General features: G+C 43.6%; 1 protein-coding gene across 2 annotated transcripts in view; it reads left to right on the forward strand.

Annotated features, from left to right (window-relative positions):
* The window catches only part of AIF (Apoptosis inducing factor), a 115,686-nt gene that overhangs the window by 25,965 nt on the left and 65,017 nt on the right, over positions 1-24,704 (forward strand). Inside the window, exons 3-5 of one of the 2 annotated variants that reach the window (XM_068382185.1) lie at positions 8,204-8,518; positions 8,606-8,681; positions 22,122-22,388. In XM_068382185.1, coding sequence (XP_068238286.1) covers positions 8,204-8,518; positions 8,606-8,681; positions 22,122-22,388 — 658 coding nt within the window. Of the gene's footprint in view, positions 1-8,203; positions 8,682-22,121; positions 22,389-24,704 lie in introns of both variants that reach the window. The other variant, XM_068382177.1, reaches the window with a different exon arrangement.

The following is a 24,704-nucleotide window of genomic DNA, read 5'->3' on the forward strand; positions in this document are numbered from 1 at the left end:
CATACCTTCCAAGAAGAAGTCCAACCTGCTGGTTCATCCCCTCCTTGCTCACCTAGGTCTAGCTCGTCACCTTCATTAGAGGCCCCTAGTCGATAAGGATCCCCCGCGCAATGGCAGAGCAGCAGCATCGGAACTCGCGGAGGAATCCAGTCTTCCCCCGTCGGCCAGCCAGCAGAACGTCCTTCCTGCGAGACCTGTTCTGGAGACCTTTTTCCTTCCTAGGAGGGAATCGAAGGATTCAAAGACGGTGCCGAAATCCTCGTCAAGCAGAAAGTTTTCCAGGGGCCAGGAGAGGAAGGAAACTGAAAAAAGGGAAGAAAAGTTGTATATCTAGTTGGCAGAATTGTAGGAGAGGCAGGGGGGCAAGAAGGAGAGTCAGGAATGGGAGGATAGACAGGGCAGGAAGCAGAAGCAGGACAGAAAGGAGGCGCAGGACATGGAGAAGAAAAGTACAGAAAGGAAGGGCAGGAACAGACATGAAAGACAAGAAAGACAGGTAGTAAAGGCATAATCACAAATACTGTACACTGGAACCATGAAGTAGATCTCAACGTACATACCTGAGGGTAAGAATAGTGGGGGAAGAATGGTAAGTTTGTCAAGTGGGAAGCAAAAACATTTCACTGTGGTACCTGTTTGGTACACATGGTGAGAAATGTAATCAATCAAAAACGAGCAAGGGATGACTACTGTATTAGAGGTTTGCAAGGTTGACATTTTACCGTAACATCTGATTCTAGAGGAGGTCACATCCAGCTTAAGACATGTAGGTCCCTTCTAAAAATAGGTTTGCAATTACAGCCTAATTATTTTCAGAAACCTGTCCAGTACCCTTTAATTTCCTCCAATACACCCCTGGGGTATAAGTACCCCAGGTTGAGAACCCCTGATTTAGTAGCTAACAAAGTCTTGACTTTCTGTGGTTCTCCGACTGTGGAACTGTTCACAACAGCCCTGAACTTCTGGCTCCCATTTTACTGCTCCACAGTCCCGAATCCCAAGGCTCTATGGCAAGATGCATTCCAACAACGGTTGGACAATATCGACGTAACGCCTTTCCCCCATTCTGCCTGATGAGAAAGGCTCTCAACAAGACCTGAACATCAGTCAGTCTCTCAATGACCCTCATAGCTCCGCTATGGCATCACGCAGAATGGTTCTCACACCTAAAGCAACTCCTCACAGAGCTTCCGAGAACTTCTCCACGATAACGCAATTTACTTGGACAACCACACGCCAACATCTTCCACTAAGCAATAGCTTAGCTTCAACTTCACACCTGGAGACTATCCAGCATCTCTCTGAGAGGTTTTTCGCAAAAAGTTGCAAAGAGGATGTCTGGACACCTGCGAAAGTCATCAGCAGCAGTCTACCAGGTGAACTGGAATGTCTCCTGTGGTTGGTGTTGTGGAAGGGGTCTCTCCACTCGATGCCACTTCCAGCAATAGCTCAGCCTTGAGTCTTGCCTTTAGGCTCAATGGAGTCAACATTTCCTCTTTGCTGGAACTTTCAATCTAAATACAGAGTTATGAACTTACCTGTCCTCAGTCGGAAGGGGCCACCCTACGAACCATTATGCCAGGAAACAGATCCCACCTCACTTGGAAGACTGTTTTCCTGCTCGTGTTGGCCCCAGCCAAAAGGGTCGGCGAACGTCGTGGTCTCATATGACATCGCCCATTCAAGGGGATAGAGAGAAGTAAGCTTCAGCTTCGTTCCGGAGTTCGTAGCCAAGACTCAGAATCCGGGAGTAGCGGATTCTAGATTCAACTCCTTCGGATTTCGAGTTTTTGTTCTGTGACCGACGACCCAGATCATCTGTTGCTATGCCCAGTAAGGTGTTTGAGGTGCTATTTCAAGAGAACAGCAGGAGCTCGTCCTTGGGTGCCTTCACTTTTCGTCAGCACAGGGAGGACTAAGAGGAGGGTCACTAAGCACACGATTTCAGCCTCCTAGCCTTTTCGCATGTTGCCAGTTGACCCTGTGGGCTCTAGTCCCTCATTCATTTTACTACCGTATAGGCTCTGGTCAGAGAGTAGGGATGTGCACAAGCATAATGTTCATGGTTGGTCAGCTTTGTCTAAGCGCGGATGCTGACCCCGTGCCAAAGGATGTTTATCTAACACTGTGGCAGCAGATAAGGTCTAAGGCGCTACAAACACGTGTCAAGAGAGGCCAGTCACAGGCTATGACAGTCATCAGCTAGGCAACATGAGGGGTAATGTTCTTGAATGGGTGACCCCAGGAAATACTGGATGCTATTGACAAATACTTATGAAAATTTTAACTTAGCATATCTCTTAAATAGGGGTGGCTTATTTATTATGATGCATCTTTTTAGGCAATCATCTTGATTATATTTCATCAATATTTTCTTACTGGTTATCATTATTTCATTTTGTTGTTTCATAGGTTATCGTATGCTATACTTTTAATGCATTTTTGTATTCTATTTTTCAATTTCGGAAGCATTTTACTAATCAAGAACTACTTAATATTTTGTTTCCTTTAGTTATGATCAGCTGATCTTTTTGACTCTTACTTTAAAGGTGGGTTTCCTCCTGTGATGTAACCACATGCTGGAGGATAATTATAGCCTTGATAGAGGAAGGGGGAATCATGTGTCAGAGCTTGGGACTGGGAACAGGCTCCTGTCTGGCTTCCGCCTACATGCCAACTCTTTATCCTCTTACAATATAGTGAGTTGTCAACTTAGACAGAGATAGAGAATGAGAGACACATCCTAAGTCGATTTTGACATATGTTGAACTCAAAAAGTGAAGCTTCCGTAGATTTATTATGAAGCGTCAGGATTCGGCAATCATCTCGGCCATATTTCATCAATATTTTCATACTGTTTATCATTATTTCATTTTCTTGTTTCAAAGGTTATCATATGCTATACTGTATTAATGCATTTTTGTATTATATTTTTCAATTTCGGAAGCATTTTACCAATCAAGAATTACTCAATTTTTTTTTTCCTTTAGTTATGATCAGCTAATCTGAAGGTCCCACTATGATATCTAAAGATGGCGTACGTATGAATGGCGTATTTTTTATATAATTTCTTAACTTATTCAAAATATCTTCATGATTAATATTACATCAGCGCCAATTTGTTACAGGAAATCACAGTTTTCGTACAGTTCGTTTTAGCCGTTATTATTAGTTATCACGCGAAAACGTTTTCGCTCTTTCTCTGTGCGTGCGTTTGTATGCTCGCGTGCATATGGGTAGTTCATTTTTGAAGCTTCATACAGTATTTAATTTTTAGTTCATTATTAAGCCTTCATATTTCATTAGACGTTATTGTGTTCAATTATGGTTTATTAAAGCATGTTTGTTTTTCATTTTTCAATTTCTTGAGCATTTCAATAATCGACAAGTACTTTTGATTTACTTTAGGAAGGCATCAGCTGATCTCAAGGTCACACTGCCGTATTATGATTGTGCACATTCAGTTCAAATAACATGGAGTTATATAATTTTCTTAACATTTGAAATCTCTTCATAATAAGTAAATTTATTATATCAGCACCAATATGTTATAGGGTATCACAGTTTCCCTACAGTTTGTTTATCGACCTTATTATTAGTTATCATAGGAATTCCTCTCTCTCTCTCTCCCTTCCTTTCTTCCTTCCTTCCTTCCTTCCTTATTTTGATTTTTAATTCACTGTTTTGATTATGGGAATACTAGTAACGGATTGAAAGGAAATCATTTTATTTGCCCCTCGACTTCCACCAGAAATATGATGCCATAATATTTTTTTTCTTTTTTGATTTACGATAAGTTGTAATATTCTCATACCTACTGAAATAGACTACTAAAACAATTGATATCATTATTCGGTGTTTCAAGGATGGGAATACTGTAACAAGATTACTCGGTAACACTGAAAGGAAATCATAAGGTTTTCCAGCAGAATTTGAAGTGCCTGCTAAGAGACCCCTGGAACGATTTGAAGTACGTGCCTAGAGCACCCTGAAACAATTTGAAGCGCATGCTGAGAGCCCGTTGAAACAATTTGAAGACCTTGAGGTCAGGAGCCAAGGCTCGAGAATTCTTAGTTCATCAGACAGTCTCCCTTTGGAGCAACTGCATCCTAAAAATACGTGATACCATCTTAGCTAGATGCACTAAACAATTATCTTCCAGGGACACACACTGAGGAACTCCAGCCTGGTGGACTCAATCTCTTCCTCTATCGGATGTGGCCACTGCCTTAGAAATCAGGGAAAGGCTGTCAGGCGTCTCTCATGAGGAGAGCTGCAGCACCAAGGATTTCCTCTTCTAAACTACCTCAAAGGAAGCACCTTTTTAAGCAATTTAACCAGCAAAGATGACTTCTTCCTCCTACCGACTTCAGCAACCTAAGAGGTAACACCCTTGGTCCACCTTTTGCCATAGGGGACACTCCCCTGACCGTAGAGTAGTGGCTGCAGAGGCTCCCACAAGGGAGGCCCTATTCCCCCATCTTGCCACCAGTAGTGAGATGCATACGAAGCTATTGGCATAGGTGGTAGCTTTTTTGCTACCGATCCCTGGGCCAAGAAAGCACTGCATTAGGATATCGAGTCCCATTCATAGCATATCCTTTTCCTCTGACTTGAACTCTGATAGCCCAATCATTTAAGGCTCAGTAAAGGACTTCCTCTTACTGATAGAGGTATCTAAGACCTTGGCCAAAGGAGCCATAAAGGAACTCTTAGATGACCTCAGACTTTCTCAGCAATCTATTCTTAGTAGAAAAGCGTGTGGGAGGTTGGAGACCCATTATAGATTTGTCCCATTTGATGCTGTTTAGCTTACAAACATGGTTATAAAATGGAGACTTTGGCCACTGTTTTACAGGCCATCAGGAAGAACAACTTCCTTCTGATCATAGACCTAAAAGATGTGTACATTCTGGTCCCCATCCATCCTGCCTCATGTTAGTCCCTAGGGTTTCCCTTTTGAGACAAAATTTTCCACTTCAAGGTGCTATGCTTCATCCTATTAGTAGCATCTCAGGTCTTTACTAAGATCTTTACCCTTGTCTCAGCCTGGTCTCTTGCCATGGACACGAGGCTTCTGAGATATCTGGACGACTGGCTTCTCCTAGCGGTCTTTTGAACCTTGCTTATAAAATACAGTAACTCCTCGTCGACTTCTGCTAGGAGTTGGGGATTCAGCTAAATCTAGAAAAGTTCAGTCTTGTCCTCCAACAGTCCATCAGATATCTAGGGATGGATTTAAACTCTGCCCAGGCCAGAGCATTTCCATCTGTCGACAGGGTAGCAAGATGCAGAAATGTGGCAGAAACCTTATTGGGAGGAAAATCTTCGCCAAAACTTCTTGGACATCTAGTCTCATTGGAGAAGTTATTCCCTTTTGGGATTATGCATCTTCGCTTGGTGCAGGAGATTCTAAAGATCCAGTGGTCTCAAATATCCAACTACCTTACAACCTTTGTGGTAGTAACAAATTTCCAATGGTGATTGAGAAAGGAGAACCTGCCAACAGGAACACTCCAGGTCTCTATCCTAAAATAGCTTTTGCTCTCGAATGCTTCACACCAAGGGTGGGGTACATACGTAGTAGGAGAGCAGTTTCCAGTCTGCGGTCTCGGAAAATCAATGCCTTTTTCACAACTGCTTTGAAATAATTCTGAGAGCATATAAATTCTCAGTGGAAGAGTCACCAAGTAACCCACCCCATCAGAGCATATGTCTGTGGTCTTGCTGTAACCCTATCACTCTGCAAGAACCACTCTACTTCTCAGAGACTCTCAAAGGTCTCTGTGGTGTTAATTAGTGACAACTACATGGTTGTAACCTACACCTCTAAACTGAGGCACAGTATCCCTCCTCTTATGCCAACTAGCATTGTAGATGCATCATTGGGCACAGAACAGTGCAGTGTCCCCCTCGGCAAGGTTTATCCTCACGAAGAATGTCATTCTGATCCATCTGAGTCGATCGAGGACAACAGTTGGTCCCGAATGGTCTTTTGCTTCCCCTAATGGCAAAGAACCTTTTGACGAAGGGGGGGGGGTTTCCCTGTCGCAAGATATGCTCACCACTCACCTGAACATCAAACTCCTAGTGTATTGCTCTCCAGTCCTAGACCGACACGGAGGCAGCAAGGGAAAATTTCTTCCAGCACCTGTGGGATGAACTGGGCTCTTGTGCCTTTACGCTGTTTCGTCTGATTTATCAGGTCTTGAACAGTCCAAACATCCCTAAAAGTCAGAATAATGCTAGTAGCCCCAAAGTGGCCAATTCCAAGAGGCAGTTCTCTGCTTGTCTCTTGACGGAAGTTTGTATCCAAGTAGGAATAAACTACAATTTTTAAAAAGATTTGTGTTTTTCCTAGCTATACAAACTTGAGTCATTTAACCCTTTTACCCCTAAAGGACGTACTGGTACGTTTCATAAAACTCATCCCTTTACCCCCATGGACGTACCGGTACGTCCATGCAAAAAAATGCCATAAAAAATTTTTTTTTTCATATTTTTGATAATTTTTTGAGAAAAATAGGCATTTTCCAAGAGAATGAGACCAACCTGACCTCTCTATGACAAAAATTAAGGCTGTTAGAGCAATTAAAAAATATATACTGCAAAATGTGCTGGGGAAAAAATAACCCCTTGGGGGTTAAGGGTTGGAAATTCCCAAAGAGCCTGGGGGTAAAAGGGTTAAGCAAAGGTCCCGTCTCGACAACCCCACAAGTTTCTGACCAGAATAGAGTGAAGCCTACTGGCAACCACATAACAATGTCCAACAGTGGGGTGGTATTGCTAGATAATCAATCATGGTGCAACCGAGCCCTTTTTCTTTTATTATTGTCTGGTCGTAGAAAACGGAACTAGGAGTAACCCATTTAAATGACTCGGTTTGTGTAGCTAGGAAGACTACAAATTATTTTTAGAATCTAATTTTTTATGAATAATTGCATGGTCCAATTCCTTTATGTAGGGGATGTAGGACAACGCTAACAGCCTGAGAAGTTTTGGGGAATGTCCAGCCTGTAACCAACTGCAAATTTCTTAGTTTTGGAAATAAATTGAAAAAGATAATATTGTCAATCCGTAATGTTCAGTACATCTGTCTATTTTTGGAAAAAAGGGAATAACTAAATGAGATATTAATTTTGTTATTAAAGAAAGCTTTTGGCTAGTACCTTGAAAGTATGTTAAAGTTATACTTATAATACTGTAGTAATGATAATGATACTAAGATGCATGTATGTAATAATTTAGAAGTAAGTTAGTTCTAAAAAATTTGATACTGCAAATGAAAGCTAATATTTTTTGGTGGGCTTCAATAAAATGTTTGGTTTTATTCTTTAAACTAATTTTCTTTGAAGTTGCATTGTACGGACTTTGTTCTGGCAGGGTTGTCAATATCAATACTTTATGACAAGTACAGTTTATGACAGAGTACATAGGTACATACATACATATACCAAGGCACTTCCCCAAATTTTTTTTGGGGGGGGGGGTAGCCGACATCAACAAATGAAACAAAAACAAAAAGGGGACCTCTTACTCTCTACGTTCCTCACAGCATAACAAGGGACTCAACCGAGTTCAGCTGGTACTGCTACATAGGTATGCAGAATATATTCTCATAAAAACCCTCTAAACACCTTGAATGCTATTGTGGGACAGATTATCTTTGAAGGTTGGGGAACAATGCTCAATATAAATCCTATTGATGTCTAGAATTTAATATTTTACTGTACAGCATTAAGTAAAATGATATATATAAAGCTCCTGTAATTTTTGTTGCTCTATTTTTTGTGCCAAGAATATATTTCTTTTTGAGCTTAGGGCAAATATAGAGTGAACTGTAGTAGTAGTTTGATGAAGTGACTGCTAAATTTCTCGGGTATTATGCTGAAAGACTGATGGAAATTGGAACAGGGAAAGGTTTAGATAGTTTTAATGAAAATAGAGCAAGTTTAATGGAAAAACATGAATACAGGTTGTTATTGGAGAAGTATTTCAAGGAAGGCATGTTGCTGCTCATAGTTTGTGGCATGTGGCACACTTTAAAGTATCCCAATGCTAGTGTTTTTGGACTAAATAGCGCATACTTTGTTACATGTTCAGTAGTTGGTCACTTATTTTATAAATAGGAATTATCAATAAATGTAACCAGATGTTTAATGTATTGTAGGTTTTAGACTAATATGCAAAATTTTCTTTTCAGGCAAAACAAAGTGGTTTGGTAAATCTTGGTTTTGCACCTGGGAAAATCAAAATTAATGGTGGTGCTCCAGCAGAAGAGGAAGGCGCAGGTGAAGAGGAGGCCGAAGCAGCCGTCGAGTCTACAGAAGAAGCTGCTGAAGAGCCTTTAGCGGTTGAGGAAGCACCAGCTGCTGTAGAAGAGGCCCCTGCACCCGTAGAAGAGGCCCCTGCACCCGTAGAAGAGGCCCCTGCACCTGTAGAAGAGGCCCCTGCACCTGTAGAAGAGGCTCCTGTACCTGTAGAAGAGGCCCCTGCACCTGTAGAAGAGGCTCCTGTACCTGTAGAAGAGGCCCCTGCACCTGTAGAAGAGGCCCCTGCACCTGTAGAAGAGGCTCCTGTACCTGTAGAAGAAGCTGTACCCACTCCTGTTGAAGAAATTGCCCCCTCACCAGTGGAGGAAGCTGCTCCTGCACAAGAAGAAGCAGTAGCTCCTGCTGAAGGTAGTGAGAGCTAGCATTTTTAATTTTTTTTTCCTTGACATTTTCTTTAGAATGGAATTATAAATTTTCAAATGGAAAAATGCTTATTTTTTTTTATCTTTGAAGTTGGAACCAGTATTTTTTGACTCGACACTTTTATAGTCAACCAGTACAAACATCTTCCTCGGGATACTCAGGAGGTGAAAGAGTCAAAATATGGTTTTAATAGTTTAAAGAATTCAAGACTTATAGTTCTTTATATTTTTGTTGTTGCTCAACTATATTTCTGTTGTAGATAATGGCCTACTACTGGGACGGGCCTCCCAGTTTGTTACTAAATGCACATATGTTGGTGCTTGTTAAATTTAATGATGTTTCATAGTGTATTCAGTATGTAGATATATAAATAAAGTGGTTATAGTTATAAAAGCACAATAAAAGTGCATTAAAAAACAAAGGTTGTTTCATTGAAAACATTCTGTATGAGGGGCACCGGTAGGAGGCCATTACCTGAACAGAAATTCCAGGTGCGGTGGCCCGGGCACATCTTAAACATCTTAACCCTTTTACCCCCAGGCTATTTGGAAATTTCCAACCCTTAACCCCCAAGGGGTTATTTTTTTCCCAGCACATATTGCAGTATATCTTTTTTTAAATTGCTCTAACAGCCTTAATTTTTGTCATAGAGAGGTCAGGTTGGTCTCATTCTCTTGGAAAATGCCTGAATTTTCTCATAATTATCAAAAATATGAAAAAAAAAAAAATTTATAGCATTTTTTTGCAAGGACGTACCGGTACGTCCATAGGGGTAAAGGGATGGCTTTTGTGAAACGTACCAGTACGTCCTTTTGGGGGTAAAAGGGTTAATGTTTGTTGTGGCCCTTGAATGAAGCTTAGGTTAAGTCAGGTTTGCAATTTTATTTTGGACATTTATAATAGAGGTTTATTCTACTTAATTAGTCTTTTTTTTTTTTTTTTTTTTTTTTTTTTTTTTTTTTTTTTTTTTTTTTTTTTCCCTAAGATGGCTTCAAGGGATGTGACTGCCCCATTGAAAGTGTCTTATCTTGGGGTTACTTCAAACTCCCACTCTTTTCTTATTTATCAACTAATTTCTTTAATTGAAAAACCATGTGGCATAGAATTTTATATTCTTAAAAGTAGTACATGGGAAAGTTTCTTATTCAGCTTTGGTTATCATATATGTTTAATCAAAGTATCAAAATCACTTTCAATGGCAGCCATTTTTCATATAGACATGTTGGATTTTTTTCTAAAAGTGAATGTAGGTTATAAGATTCTCTTTTTTCATGTTTGAATGCTAAAAATCACTTAATATTGAAAAAGTAATTTTCTAATGAAAATTATATTTTGAGAAAACGGGCTTCATTTTTTTCTCAGAAATTTGATGATTCTGTATTTGTGTTTTGTGTTTTTCCATAAATGGGAGTATCAATTTGTAGGTAATTTAATTCCATATCTTTTCATGTTTTGAATGATAACTAAGAATTGGTCAATATAAAAAAGTTAAAGTATTTTTTCTCTGGACATTTCAGTTTGTTAGAAATTGGGATAGATTTTTTTTAAAGAAATCTGTCGAAAAAAGATTACTATTATGGGCTTTTAGCGCTAATTATACCTCATCATTGAGGATCATAAGGACACTTCTACATATTTTAAGGTTGTTTATTTACATGTGGTGAATCCCTTCCTTGAAATATGGAAATGCCTCGCTCCACACATTCATACTTGTACAAAAATTAATCTCTCTCTCTCTCTCTCTCTCTCTCTCTCTCTCTCTCTCTCTCTCTCTCTCTCTCTCTCTGTGTGTGTGTGGGGTGGGGTGGGGGAGATAAGAGAATGGTCCAGTAAATGGCAAATGCCAAATGCCTTTCAACCGGGGGAAATGTAAAGTCATGCATATAGGTTATAGATTACTCAATACTGAGTAATGAAGTAGAAAGTGTGAACCCGGTATTATTATCAGTAAGGATTTGAAGTTCACCAACAGCATAAAAGTTGAAAAGAAAGCACAAAAACTAGTAGGTTACATAAAGAAACGATTCAAATACAGAAACGATTCTACTTCAGCTGTACACATCACTAGCAAGACCCCATCTAGAGTACAGAGTCCAAATCTGGGCTCCAAGTATTCAGAAGGATATAGATAGACTGGAAGCACTACAAGCTAGGGCCACCTAACTAGTTCCAACACTAAGGCAATTTATATATAGACGGAACATGGAACGTTTGAACTTATTTGATCTACAACCTTGACGACTAAGGGGACAGTTGATTGAGGCATTAAAAATTCTTAGAGGAATAAAAAGTGGAGATGACAAAAATCTATTCATGCTTACCGCAAATCATTCCAGAGGTAACTGATACAAACTGGAATTGAAAAGATACACCTCTTGATGTGCCAATTTCTTTACATACAAAATAGCAAATACTTGGAATAGACTTCCAGCAGATGTAGTAAAGAGTAACATGGTAAACGAGTTCAAGAATAAGTTAGACAAGGTTGTAAGAACTCTCTAAAGGCTTAAACTTAATCGCTCTACCAAAGAGAAATAAAGAGTTTGTGGATGGACTAAAATGTCTGAGACATCCAAAATCCTTGTAACATACACACACACACACACACTCTCTCTCTCTCTCTCTCTCTCTCTCTCTCTCTCTCTCTCTCTCTCTCTCTCTCTCTCTCTCTCTCTCAAATACTTGGAATAGACTTCCAGCGGATGTAGTAAAGAGTAACATGGTAAAAGAGTTAAAAAATAAGTTAGACAAGATTGTAAACACTAAATGCTTTAACTTAATCACTCTACCAAAAAGAAAATGGAGTCTGCAGATGGACTAAAACGTCTGAGACAACCAAAATTCTCTCTCTCTCTCTCTCTCTCTCTCTCTCTCTCTCTCTCTCTCTCTCTCTCTCTCTCTCTCTCTCTCTCTCTCTCTCTCTCTCTCTCTCTCTCTTCCTCCTCCTCCTCCTCCTCCTCCTCCTCCTCCTCCTCCTCCTCCTCCTCCTCCTCCTCCTCCTCCTCCTCCTCCTCCTCCTATTTTGTCCCTAACCTTTACATTTTGAAGCCTCCAGGGAATACATTTCCTCTATATAATGTGGTTTTTTAATTGCTTCATATTTGAAACAGTTATTTTCCCAAATCTTATCCCAGACATTTGATAGGCATATACTAAGCTCATGTTATTGTCTCCAAAATTTTTACGCTCATCAAAGCACTTGAGGCTTTAGGTTTTTTAATAATCAGAAACTTTACAACTTACTACAGCAGTGGTAACCCCATAATTCTCTTCTAGTTTCATGTCTAGTATTCTCAAGTAACCTGGCATAAGCATAGAGTACATGGCCCAATATTATAATGAAAAATTGTCTTGAGCATATCAACATCTAATGGTATTAAACCAGAACAAGATGGAATTTTCGACTTCATTTTTTTCCCCCTTCATTATGCCTAACTTGTTCTATAATGTTTGTCATTTTTTTCTAAGGCATTCTCATCACGGTTTTATAAATCAACTGCTTCAAAATCACTTGACACGGCATCAAACTAAGCATTTGATGTACTAGACATAGGGGATGACGTGCATTAGAATGGTAAATCATCTCTTGGGGAGAAATATGAACCACAAACAGTTTTATGTTTATTTTGTAGTACGACCTTCTTTTGCACTGTAGGGATTTTACAGCATGAATAAAACCCCAAACTATTAATCATACATACATATACCAAGGCACATCCCCCAATTTTGGGGGGTACCCGACATCAACAAATGAAAAAAAAAAAAAAAAAGGGGGACCTCTACTCTCTACGTTCCTCCAGCCTAACAAGGGACTCAACCGAGTTCAGCTGGTACTGCTAGGGTGCCACAGCCCACCCTCCAACATTATCCACCACAGATGAAGCTTCATAATGCTGAATCCCCTACTGCTGCTACCTCCGCGGTCATCTAAGGCATCGGAGGAAGCAGCAGGGCCTACCGGAACTGCATCACAGTCGCTCGCCATTCATTCCTATTTCTAGCACGCTCTCTTGCCTCTCTCACATCTATCCTCCTATCACCCAGAGCTTCCTTCACTCCATCCATCCACCCAAACCTTGGCCTTCCTCTTGTACTTCTCCCATCAACTCTTGCATTCATCACCTTCTTTAGCAGACAGCCATTTTCCATTCTCTCAACATGGCCAAACCACCTCAACACATTCATATCCACTCTAGCTGCTAACTCATTCCTTACACCCGTTCTCACTCTCACCACTTTGTTCCTAACCCTATCTACTCGAGATACACCAGCCATACTCCTTAGACACTTCATCTCAAACACATTCAATTTCTGTCTCTCCATCACTTTCATTCCCCACAACTCCGATCCATACATCACAGTTGGTACAATCACTTTCTCATATAGAACTCTCTTTACATTCATGCCCAACCCTCTATTTGTTCCAACACGAATACTTACCTCGAACTACTTTCTTAGGAGTTACCTGTAATCTCCTCTACCGACCAGTTTTGTGTAGTATACACTATACCAGTTTTCTATGGAGGGCTAACCCGGGAGTGAGAGAACGTGCCCCGAGGGTAGCCTTTGAGCTAGGTCGAGGTCCGCTTGGGTCTCGTGAGCCAGTAAGTTCTCTGGTCGCGACGTGATACCATACGTCGCTCTCGTCTCTCTCGACCCTTTGTGTCCGCCTCGTGTGTCCCGTGTGGTTACCGCGTGGTAGCTTTGTGCTTATCCCTTGTGTTCTTGTGTGTTCACTACCCTTCCTTGTGCTTCCCAAGTGTATCCCTTTGATTCCCTTCGTTCCTGTGTCTTGTGGTTGTGTGCTATGGAGCAAATCCGCCGTTGTCCTGGGCCTAGAGCCGGTAAGTCGTGTGGAGCGTTCCTCTCCAAGCCCGAAGTGAACCCTCACTCCCTTTGCTCTTCCTGTAGGGGCAGGATGTGCTCACCATCGGATATGTGCTTTGAGTGTGTTGGTTGGAGTGAGATTCAGTGGGTGCGATACGGCACGAAGAAAAAGAAGTCGTCGAAACGTTCGCCCAGAAAATCTAGCGTCTCTTTGCCGCTACCGTCACCCAGTGGACGGTCCGACGGGCCTTCTGTGTCGCCTTCCCCTACCCAGAGTAGGGGACGAGGTAAGTTCGTTGCGGGGAAAGAGCCGAAGGTTCTTCCCCAGGAGTCTAGTGTGTGTGAAGTGGGGGTTGCGGGGACTTCTCAGGCTAATGGGGAGCCTGGTAGTGCTCTGTCGGGGGGTTCTGGAGACTCTGCCCTTGTGCTTGGGGGGCACGTTTCCTCCGACGACCCCTTATGGTGTAGTAATGTTGTATCTGTTTCTTCGCCCCCTTTGTGGGCCTGTGTTTCAGGTTCTTCGGCAGGTGGCGACACCCAGGGTAAGTTAGACTCCACAGTAAGTGATTCCTTCGGGTGGAAGCTCCCTAAAACGCCAGGTAGGTCCCTTATACGGATGGAAGAGGGCCTGGATACCTGGTTCCCTTGTGTAGGGCGTCAACCCTCTTTTCCAGCTCCTCTGACGACGGTCCCAGAAACCTTCCTGCAACCCTCTACCTCGGGTACGCAACGAGTCGCGAAGCCCTCCGTAGCCTCCGCTTCTGCCCGTCGTGCGGGTGGTACAGTTTCGTCGGGCTCTTCGGATGGTGGGGCTTCATTTTCTTCAGAAGAAGAAACCAGGAGGAGCCGGAGGGAGCGGTCCAGGAGCAGGCGTTCCCGCTCAAGATCCCGTTCGAGGTTCAGCAGGAGACGGTCCCGCTCTCCACGGAGGAAACACAGGAGGAGTAGGTCCCCCGATGGTGATTGGGTCTTCGTTCCCCGTAAGTCTGAGTTACAGTGTTCCCCGGACCGGCAATCCAGGGATTTCTCGCCACGGAGGCCATCCTCCAGGCGTAGATATGACCCTCGCAGGGAGAAATGCGAGAAGGCCTCTTCAGGCAGGCGTAAGGCCGCGAAGCTTCCGGTTCACCCCGCCCAGCGGGGGGAACCATGCTTCCTTACGGGCAGCCTCGGACTTTAAGGAACGGTTCCCTCCGTCGGGTCAGCCCACGGGATCCGCGTCCTCATCCCCCAGAGAGAATGCACGAACGGTAGTCCTCGCCGGCACGGCGATGCCAGTTCTGACCCCCGAACCTGGTGCGGAGGTTTCCGCCGGGGAAGACCAGTACCTCCGCAGGGGAGTGCCTGTTGTGCCAGAACCAAAGCGCCCGGGCGGAGTGCCCGGTGACCCGGCTCCTCGGGATCAGGCCGAAGGTTCTGCTGACGGTAGGGAAGGTTCCTCGACCGAGGACTCGGCCTATCGGAAAGTTATAGGCCTGATCTGAAGGCATCATAGAATTGAAGAGCCAGTTACAACCGATGAGGACTACTGGAGGTCCAGCCTTACCCTCTTGATGCAGGCACGCGTCCAACAGAAAACCTCTCTGGCCCTACCTGTGGCCGGAGATCTCGTCCTGGGAAGGGCTCACGTCGAAAGAGTTGTGGCAGGCAATGCCGAAGCTCCCAAAACGCAGAGCTCTTCGAAGTTGCCCCAAGGGCTCAAGACACAGAGCAGGGTTTATGTGCCAGAGGGACAACGACCGGGAGCCTGCAAGGTGGAGCCTGCCCTCGACGTTCTGGAACAGGGTGCCTCGGAGGACAGAGCCTCTTCAGCCCCGATTTGTTTTTCACAGTCGGAGGCTGCGATGATGGAGATGTCGAAAGACCTAGTTCACGTCTCCTCTTGGTTGGACTGGTGGGCTTCCACACTGGTAGGTGTGCAAGCCACATATGACCTGACGTACCCAGAACAGCAAAGCCTTCTGAGGGAGCGAATTGGGTTCTTCGCAAAAGGGACACCATTCTGGCGAAGCTTTCCCGGAAGGTCCCAGACAGAGAGGCGAGGGCCATGAGGAGCCTTCCTGTGTGGGGTGACTCCTTGTTCCCCTTGAAGGAGCTAGAGGAGATCATGGAAAAGGTGGCTAAGAGAAAAGAAGTGAACGCTCCTAGGCCTCCACCGGTAAGGAGGCCCCCCTACAAGAGGTTAGCCTCAGACGGTCCCTCTACTTCTCAGGCCCCGCCTAACCTGACGAGGAGAGAAGCCCCTTCTTCCTCGTGGGCCTCAGCGCCTCAGCCCCCCCGTAGAGGAGCTCCAGCAGCGTCGGCCTCGTTTAGGACAGGTTATTCTGTCTCCAGGAGAGGTCGTTCAGGCCGCTCCTCCAGGAGGAGGTAGAGTGGGAGGCCCCCTACTCCTGCCCAAGCCTCAGGTTGGGGGATGCCTCAGACTACATTGGCAAGCATGGAAGGCTCACAGAGCAGAGCCCTGGACAGTGTCCGTACTGAAGGAGGGTTACAGGTTACCGTTCTTGACAGAACCCCCCCCTTTAATTCCGGCCAGCCTGTCAGAGTGGTTGGTACCAAGGACCCGTTGAAGAGGACTGCCCTTCAAGAAGAGGTGTCCACGATGTTGGAAAAGGGCGCCATGGAGGAGATCCTGCACCCAGGGCCAGGTTTCTACAGCCGCCGGTTCCTGGTAGAAAAGGCGACGGGGGGGTGGAGACCGGTGATAGACCTGTCAGCTCTCAACAGGTTTGTGCGAAAGACAGATTTCAAAATGGACACTCCGAAGTCAGTCTTGCTGTCCTTGAGGGAGAAAGACTACATGATGACCATAGACCTCAAGGACGCATACTTCCAAATCCCGGTCCACCCCCTCAAGTCGGAAGTTTCTCCGGGTGAAATGGGATACCCAGATCCTGCAATTCAAGACCCTCTGCTTCGGCTTGTCGACAGCTCCCCAGGTATTCACGAGAGTCTTCACGACAGTCTCTGTGTGGGCTCACGAGCGAGGCATTCGCCTCATCCGGTACCTGGACGACTGGTTGCTTCCTTCCTCCTCGGAGGACGTTTTGAACGAGCAGGGTATAAAACTTCTCCAGTTTTGCAAGGGTCTGGGTATCATGATCAACCCAGAAAAATCGAACCTATCTCCCTCCACCAGAATGACCTATTTGGGGATGACACTGGATTCCCTACTAGTGAAAGCTTTCCCGTTGGAGGAGAGGATAAGCAATCTGATGAAGATCCTTCTTCCTTTCCTGTCGGGGCAACCCAGGAGGGCGAAGGACTGGCAAAGGCTAATAGGTCATCTGGTGTCGTTGGAGAAACTGGTTCCCCAGGGGAGACTCAGACTCAGAGCCGTCCAATGGAACCTGAAGAGCTTCTGGAACCAACTGGGCTCGCCCCAGAAATTAATCCCAGTCCTACCAAACACAATACCCTCCCTGGAATGGTGGCATTGCCGGTCGAACTCGCTCAACGGGATGCCCTTCGCGACCAACCCTCCCGAGTTGCTTCTATTCACAGACCCCTCCAACCAGGGATGGGGAGCCCATCTCCTCAACGGGACGGCGAGAGGAACCTATATGAACGGGGAGAAAGGCCTACACATCAATGTCCTAGAGTTGAAGGCAGTCCAGAAAGCTTGCCTGCACTTCGTCGATCTACTAAGGGGAAACACTGTGGCGTTGATGTGCGACAACGCCACAGTGGTAGCGTACATAAAGAAGCAGGGGGCTTGAAATCAAGGGAGTTGTGCGATCTCGCCTTAGAGATCCTAGATTGGGCAGAAGCGAACCAGGTAGTGTTATTGGCAAGGTTCATCCCCGGGAAAAAGAACGTTCTAGCCGACGGTCTCAGCAGGATGGGTCAGATAGTAGGAACAGAATGGTCCCTCCTCCCAGAAGTAGCCAGGCTCATCATTCAACGTTGGGGTTCCCCGGTGATGGACCTCTTTGCAACCAAGCTGAACGCGCAACTTCCCGTGTATTGTTCTCCTGTCCCAGACCCAAAGGCAGCCTTGGAGGATGCCTTTCAGCACAAGTGGGACAACCTAGACGTGTACGCTTTTCCCCCCTTCACGTTGATCAGGCAAGTTCTCAACAGAGTAAGGGCTGCCCGGAACTTAAGGATGACTTTGGTAGCGCCCTGGTGGCCGGAGAGAGAGTGGTTCGCAGACCTAAAAGACCTGACGAGCCATCCTCCGTGGCCACTCCCCGACAGGTCAGATCTTCTATAACAGCCGCACTTTCTCAGGTTCCACGAAAACCCACAGTCTCTACGCCTTCACGCCTGGAGACTATCGAGCGACTCCTGAAGAAGGAAGGATATTCGGCAGGAACAGCTAAGAGGATGTCGCGATACCTGAGAAGGTCGTCGGCAGCGGTCTACCAAGCGAAGTGGGCTTCTTTCACAAAGTGGTGCGCTTCGAAGCGCATAAAACCCCTCAAAGCCTCGGTCCCAGACATCGCAGACTTTCTAGTATATCCCAGGGACGAGATAGGGATGTCAATCCCAGCTATAAAAGGAGTACGAGCAGCCTTGGGTCAAGTCTTCCTTCTGAAGGGCATCGACTTGGGTTCCTCTAGACACATCTCTATGCTTGTCAGGAGTTTTGAACAGTCCTGCCCCCCGCAAACTGTTAGGGTGCCTCAGTGGGACTTAGCTAGGGTCCTGAAGATGTTAAGTAGCCCTCCCTTCGAACCAATGAAGGATATTGTAGACAGGGATCTCACTCTCAAGACAGTCTTTTTGTTGGCCTTGTCCTCTGCGAAAAGGGTAGGTGAGATCCATGGGCTGTCTTAGGACGTCTCTCATTCGAAGGGGTGGAAAGAGATCTCTTTCAAGTTCGTCCCTTCGTTCGTGGCGAAAACCCAGAACCCAGCAGTCTGAGATCCTAAATTCGAGGGGTTCTCTCTGCCAGCTATTCCTAGGACTGGGAATCCTGAGGATTTGAGGTTATGCCCTGTCCGTGCCATTAGAAAATACCTTGAGAGGACTGCACATCTCCGGCCAGGCATCAAGAGCCTTTTCATCTCCACAGGTGTTACAAAGAAGCAGGTATCGAAGAATACCGTTTCCTTTTGGTTGAGACAAGTTATTGCCAGGGCCTACAAGGAGGAGGGACTGGCCTTGCCAGGCACTCCCAAGCCCCATGACATCAGAGGTCTGAGCACTTCCTTAGCTTTTGAGAAGAACATGGCAGTGGGCCAGATCCTTCGAGCGGGCACCTGGTCGAACCAGTCAACCTTTACTGCCCATTACCTCAAGGACTACTCAAGAAGGTCCTTAGACGGGTTCTCCATTGGGACAGTCATCTCCGCGCTCCAAGTGATTTAACGGTAAAGCCCCAGGCTCAATCGTGGATAGCAAAACCAGGAGACACAGGTTCGTTCCTTTTCACCCTAATCCCCCGTTTCCTATCCCTATCGGAGATAACCACACTTATGTAACCATTGAAGAACACGTCTCTGCAAACTGCATTACTGGACTCAGCATCAGAAGAATTTTTCAAAGGGTGAGTACTTAGACACTAACGTGAGCTCTTTGTGTAGTTACCCTACATCTGTTTTCCCAGTTTGTTTTTGTCTTAAAACCTAGTTCATATCTAGGCTTCTTGGCGTCCACTTGCTGGGTCTGAAGGTCAGGAAGTCACTCCCCCACCTCCTAAAGTGTAAGTCTCCCTAAGAAAGTAGTTCGAGGTAAGTGTTCGTGTTGGAACAAATCAAAAGTTTAAGTAATTTTCATTTTTCCTAACATACTTACCGAGAATTACTTTCGGGTAATGGCCCCTCCCCTACCTTCCCCGAGTGCCTTTCTGCCCTTGCAGGGACTTTTTGCAACATCCGAGGAACTTACTGGCTCACGAGACCCAAGCGGACCTCAACCTAGCTCAAAGGCTACCCTCGGGGCACGTTCTCTCACTCCCGGGTTAGCCCTCCATAGAAAACGGGGTATAGGGTATACTACACAAAACTCTGGTCGGTAGAGAGGAGATTACAGGTAACCTCCTAAGAAAGTAGTTCTCGGTAAGTATGTTAGGAAAAATAAAAATTACTTTAAAATTTTTGATTTTTTGGGGAAACATCATTTTATTCTAGAAAATTGCTACTCTTTGAATAGTTAATTGCACATTAAGAAAGCGTGTACTTTGTTTTTTAAATTTCGGGTGTGTTTTAAAAATCAAGTATTGTTAACTTCTTTTTTGTTTTACTTTTGGCTGGTGATCAGATCAAGCTGACGTCTAGCTGCCCGGTCTCAAGAATATGCGCGTACGAAGTATTGTTTATACCATTTCTTAACTTATTCAAACCATCTATACAGTTGATATTACATAAGCAACCAATGTGTTATAACCTATCATATTTTTTTGTTTATTACATTTAAAACAATCTCTCTCTCTCTCTCTCTCTCTCTCTCTCTCCTCCCTCTCTCTCTCTCTCTCTCGTAAGAATTAAAACCTTAGTTCACATATGGCAACTTGAGTTTAAGAATGAAATTAACATGAATATTGTTAGTTGTGGCGATCAACTCCTCGCTTCAGGAGGTACAGGAAACAAAAACACAGCATTCGATTACAACAGCTGATTCTCTCTCTCTCCTCTCTCTCGCTCTCGTCTCTCGTCCTCTCGTCTCTCTCTCTCTCTCTCTCTCCATCTCTCTCTCTCTCTCTCTCTCTCTCTCTCTCTCTCGTGTTATACAATAATTACAAATAGGTGAAGAAACCAAAATAGGTTGTTCTTAAAGTGTCAATGTAAATACAAAACAAAAAAATTATACCGTGGTATACAGTACATCCATTTCAATCATAGCTTTAAATACGGTATCCAATATTGTCAGCAAACTACTATTTTTTAGGAAACACCATTCTATTCTAGAAAAAACTTTTACTCTTTAAATAGTCAATTGCGCTATAATAAAACATGGTACTTTATGTTTTTAAATTTCGGGTGTGTTTTTAAAAATCGAGTATTTTTTACTTCTTTTTGTTTTACTTTTGGCTGTGATCACATCAAGAATATGCGCGGTGACGAAATACATTAACAAAGAATTGTTTACTGTACACCATTTCTTAACTTATTCAAACCATCTATACAGTTAATATTACATAAGCACCAATGTGTTATAACCTATCAGGTTTTATTATTTAGTACATTTAAAACCATTCTCTCTCTCTCCTCTCCCTCTCTCTCTCATCTCTCTCTCCTCATCTCTCTCTCTCCTCTCTCTCTCCTCTCTCTCTCTGTCTCTCTCTCTCTCTCTCTCTCCTCTCCTCTCCTCTCTCTCTCTCTCTCTCTTCTCTTCTCTCTCTCTCTCTCTCTCTCTCTGTCACATCGAACGTAATAGCGGTAACTTTAATTTTTCGATGACTAAAAATGGCCTAGTACTTTCTTCAAGTTGACTTATAACTGAAGTTAGGAAAAGTATTTTGGATATGGAAAGAACAATTATCTTTCGTAACAGTTTAAAAATTATCGTAAATTATCATTCTGTCATTAGCGGGCAGTTTGCTATTGTGGATTAAACGCATAAGGAAAAAAAAAAAGTTTCCAGCTTTGCTACGAATTTAGGAATTTATATGGATACGATAAGTAAAATATTTGTAATAACATAATGTTTACTAAATGTTTGTTATATCATTAGTTATCACTTTGAGCATGTGTGTTTAATGCGTTCGTTTGTTTATTATGATCGAAGATGGAGCGTAAACAAATGGAAGGTTTCCGTTTCAGGCGGCGTCATAAAGAAAACATTATATAAATGGCATTCATTTCATTTATTTGGAAGTTCTAAGAAAAATTAAGAACATTGGTAATAACAAAGTCAACATATAATCAATACTTGGTAAGATTGCTGTCGATGCAAAAACTAACCTATACACAGATATGTAAATGCGTCTGTTTCTTCGTTATGATCAGAGATAAACATAAACAAAACATTGGTTGTCATTTTTTATCGTGATTTTTGGCGTGTTTAGGAAACGCATGATATAAAATCGCCTTTAATATTTGTGCCTGTTTTAGTTTAGGGTACTGTAGTACATGCATTAAGTGTTCTGTACATTAAAGGGTAGTTTGTTAACAGTACTACGTAAAGGGAAGGTTTTAAAAGTCTGAATATACATGTTAAATAAATACGTAAATATGGTGTCCCTACTTCGCGGATTTTTAGCTATCGCGGCCGGGTTTGGAACCTATCTACCGCGATAAACGAGGGTTCACTGTAGATGAATTTTTCTTGTGAAATGATATGGTTAGTAGTCTGATGTCAGATTACTTAAGTAAGAGGGTATTTAGAAATGAAATATATAAACAACTTGTTACACAATGGAAGTAGTTGCTGTGTTCTTTCTAAAAGTTATTTCTTTGTTTACAGCAGTTGGGGAGTTGAAAACTTTTACGTTTGCAATTTGAATATGAATGTCAAGGTATACAGTGTGTACCAAAATATAATCCAATGCTTAAATGTCATATTTACTGTTTCATGTATCTATGTTTAAAGAGTTATTTATATCTCTGTGATTAAAGAGTTATTTTAAAGAAATGGAGATCATGATTAATAGCATATTTTTAATTGGAACGAATGCAATATTTTGCTTAGAGCATATACTTCATTTTGCAGAACCAGTACCAGAAGTTGCACCAGAACCTGCGCCTGAGCCAGCTCCAGAACCTGCACCTGAGCCAGCTCCAGAACCTGCATCTGAGCCAGCACCAGAACCTGCACCTGAGCCAGCTCCAGAACCTGCACCTGAGCCAGCACCAGAACCTGCACCTGAGCTAGCTCCAGAACCTGCACCTGAGCCAGCTCCAGAACCTGCACCTGAGCCAGCACCTGAACCAGCCCCAGAACCTGTACCGGAGCCTCCAGCACCAGCTCCAGAGCCAGGTGAGCTGAAAGTTTGGTTATTTTAATTTTTGTTTTGTGTGTAATGCAGCGTAGATAATGAAGGATTAACTCGGTAACGACAGTTAGTTATAACTTCCACATTAGAAAACCTAAGCTTGGGTATTTAACTGTTAAAATTAGGTGTTTTCATCATTACAGTCAGCGAAGTTCCCTAGTTTTTAGTACTTTGATTTTTGGTTCTATCTTTCTCAGGCTGTACTACCCAAGTTTTGATTAGCAAGTTTTTGTGAGAAATGGTTGAAACTGCAAATCGTAACACTGATGTGCGTCATGCATTGTCTCAAGGCTCTGTCCTAGAAGTCATCATTTTCCATACCGTACTTGAATTGGGTTTTGTATTGGACAATGGCTATGGTAGATGTAGAGTTGTTACCTAATGAGTGAAGTGTGTACAGTAAATGGAAAGTACCATTATCAATTTGAGGTAGACTTAAAGCCATAAATTTGCAGAAATTAAAGTGTATAGTGCTTCCAGAAATCTCGGTACACTGTATTGATCATGAGGCTTAATGGTTGTACAAGGAATTATATATATACAATGCATTTTAACTCTTTTTGATGTTTGGGATGTTACTTTGCTTGGATGTTGGCACTTTGCTCAAGGTGGTCTCACCAAGGGTAATCATGGTTTATGATGTTTTCAGAAGAAGGCTTATTTGCTGCTTTCTGTAACTCTGTTTCAACATGGTAATCATGGTTTATGTTTTCAGAAGATGGCTTATTTGCTGCTTTCCGTTACTCTGTTTCAACAAGACACTTATTCCATCATCTTTAGTGCCTAACTATTTAAAAGCTTGGCTTACATGTTGCTTAGCATGTCATACCCAGTATTTGAGGTCTTTGTGCTCTAAATTGTAAAACTGCAAGATGTCTGTCATATATTGTTGTAGATGCTGATGCCTTTATTTCATGAGTTTCCTTTTTATATACAGTGCATTATTATTTATTTTCCTACACCTATAAACCCTCATCCTTTACATGAGAGAGATATCAACGAAGTTGGAGTACATGGTAGTTAATCTTTTACTTGGAGCAGATGTTCCAGTGGCTGGAGTATCTTGGCTAGATATTTTTGTCTTATCTTTCCAGCATGCTACTGTTTGTTTGTTGTGGGGATGTCTGCAGATAGGCTGACTGAGCCGGGGGTATCGGGACGACGTTGCGGTGCTGTACCTTCATGAGAAGGAGAAGGATTTACATTTATTGTGCCCTGCCGGTAGTGATCTCTCCTGCAGTTAGGAATTTCCATGTAATGAGTGTCGGTAATGGTCACCCTCCTAGTGGATCAATTATGGCAGGAGGAGGGAGAAGGGATTCTACTCCTTCTGAGTCATCCTCAAAATGAAATAAATCCCGATCTCTTCCTCTGACCTCTGGTATGCTTCCCTTCGACCCTTCCCTGTTGGTTTCCTCTGGAAGCCGTATGGAGAAGATTTGTGACCCATTAACTTTGAGTCAAGTCTCGAGGCCGTAAGAAGCCCTGCAAGTTATTTGGACCTTCTTTGGACTCCAAGGTGTCTTTTCCAAGAAGTGGTTGGTGGTAGCATTTGCTTCGAAGGAAACACAGGAGAGTGTTTCTGCTCCGGTGCTGACACTTCAGCTAGTCTCCTTGAGGAGCAGAGAAGAGAGAGTCAGTCCTTCTGGGGCTCCTCCCTTCCTCTGTTCGAAGTCAACTGGTCACACTAGTCTCTGTATCTCTTCTAGAGACTGGCTGAGGAGACAATTGCTGTTCTCTCTGGGTGGCGCTCATGGTCCATGTATGAGAATCGTGCTTCTCACAAGGATTCCTGTATTGTCGAGACTCGAGTAACATGTCTTTCAGCATACCTGAGCATGCGTGTATTAACTTGACTGGCTCCACTAGACAACCCCTTCTTTCCTGAGTCTGTAGTGGTACACTGCCCCGCGGGCCTCGCTACCCCGTGCTCAGCCTTTTACAGGTTTGGAAAAGGTGGGTTATGAAGTGTGCCCCTCGCCCAGACGCGCCTCAACACCTCGTGCATCATCCAAGCGCACCTCATCACGTCACGTGCTATCCAGACATGCCCCTACATCGTGTGCTTCCAGGATGGAGCTTAATTTGGAACCCTCTCTGAGAAGAGACCTTATGCATGCAAAAGCTCGAGCACACACACCCTCAAACCTGTGCTCAGATGTTGGCCGACAACGAAGACTTAATGGACCCTGACAAATGGAAGGCATTCAGGAATGTTGTCTGGCACTGGCCAAAGCGGTCAAAATTTTTACTAATCAGTCCGTCAACCAGTGAGGAAACTGCATTTTGAAGAGAGAAGA

Source organism: Palaemon carinicauda, chromosome 1 (assembly GCF_036898095.1).
Source record: "Palaemon carinicauda isolate YSFRI2023 chromosome 1, ASM3689809v2, whole genome shotgun sequence".
NCBI lineage: Eukaryota > Metazoa > Arthropoda > Malacostraca > Decapoda > Palaemonidae > Palaemon > Palaemon carinicauda.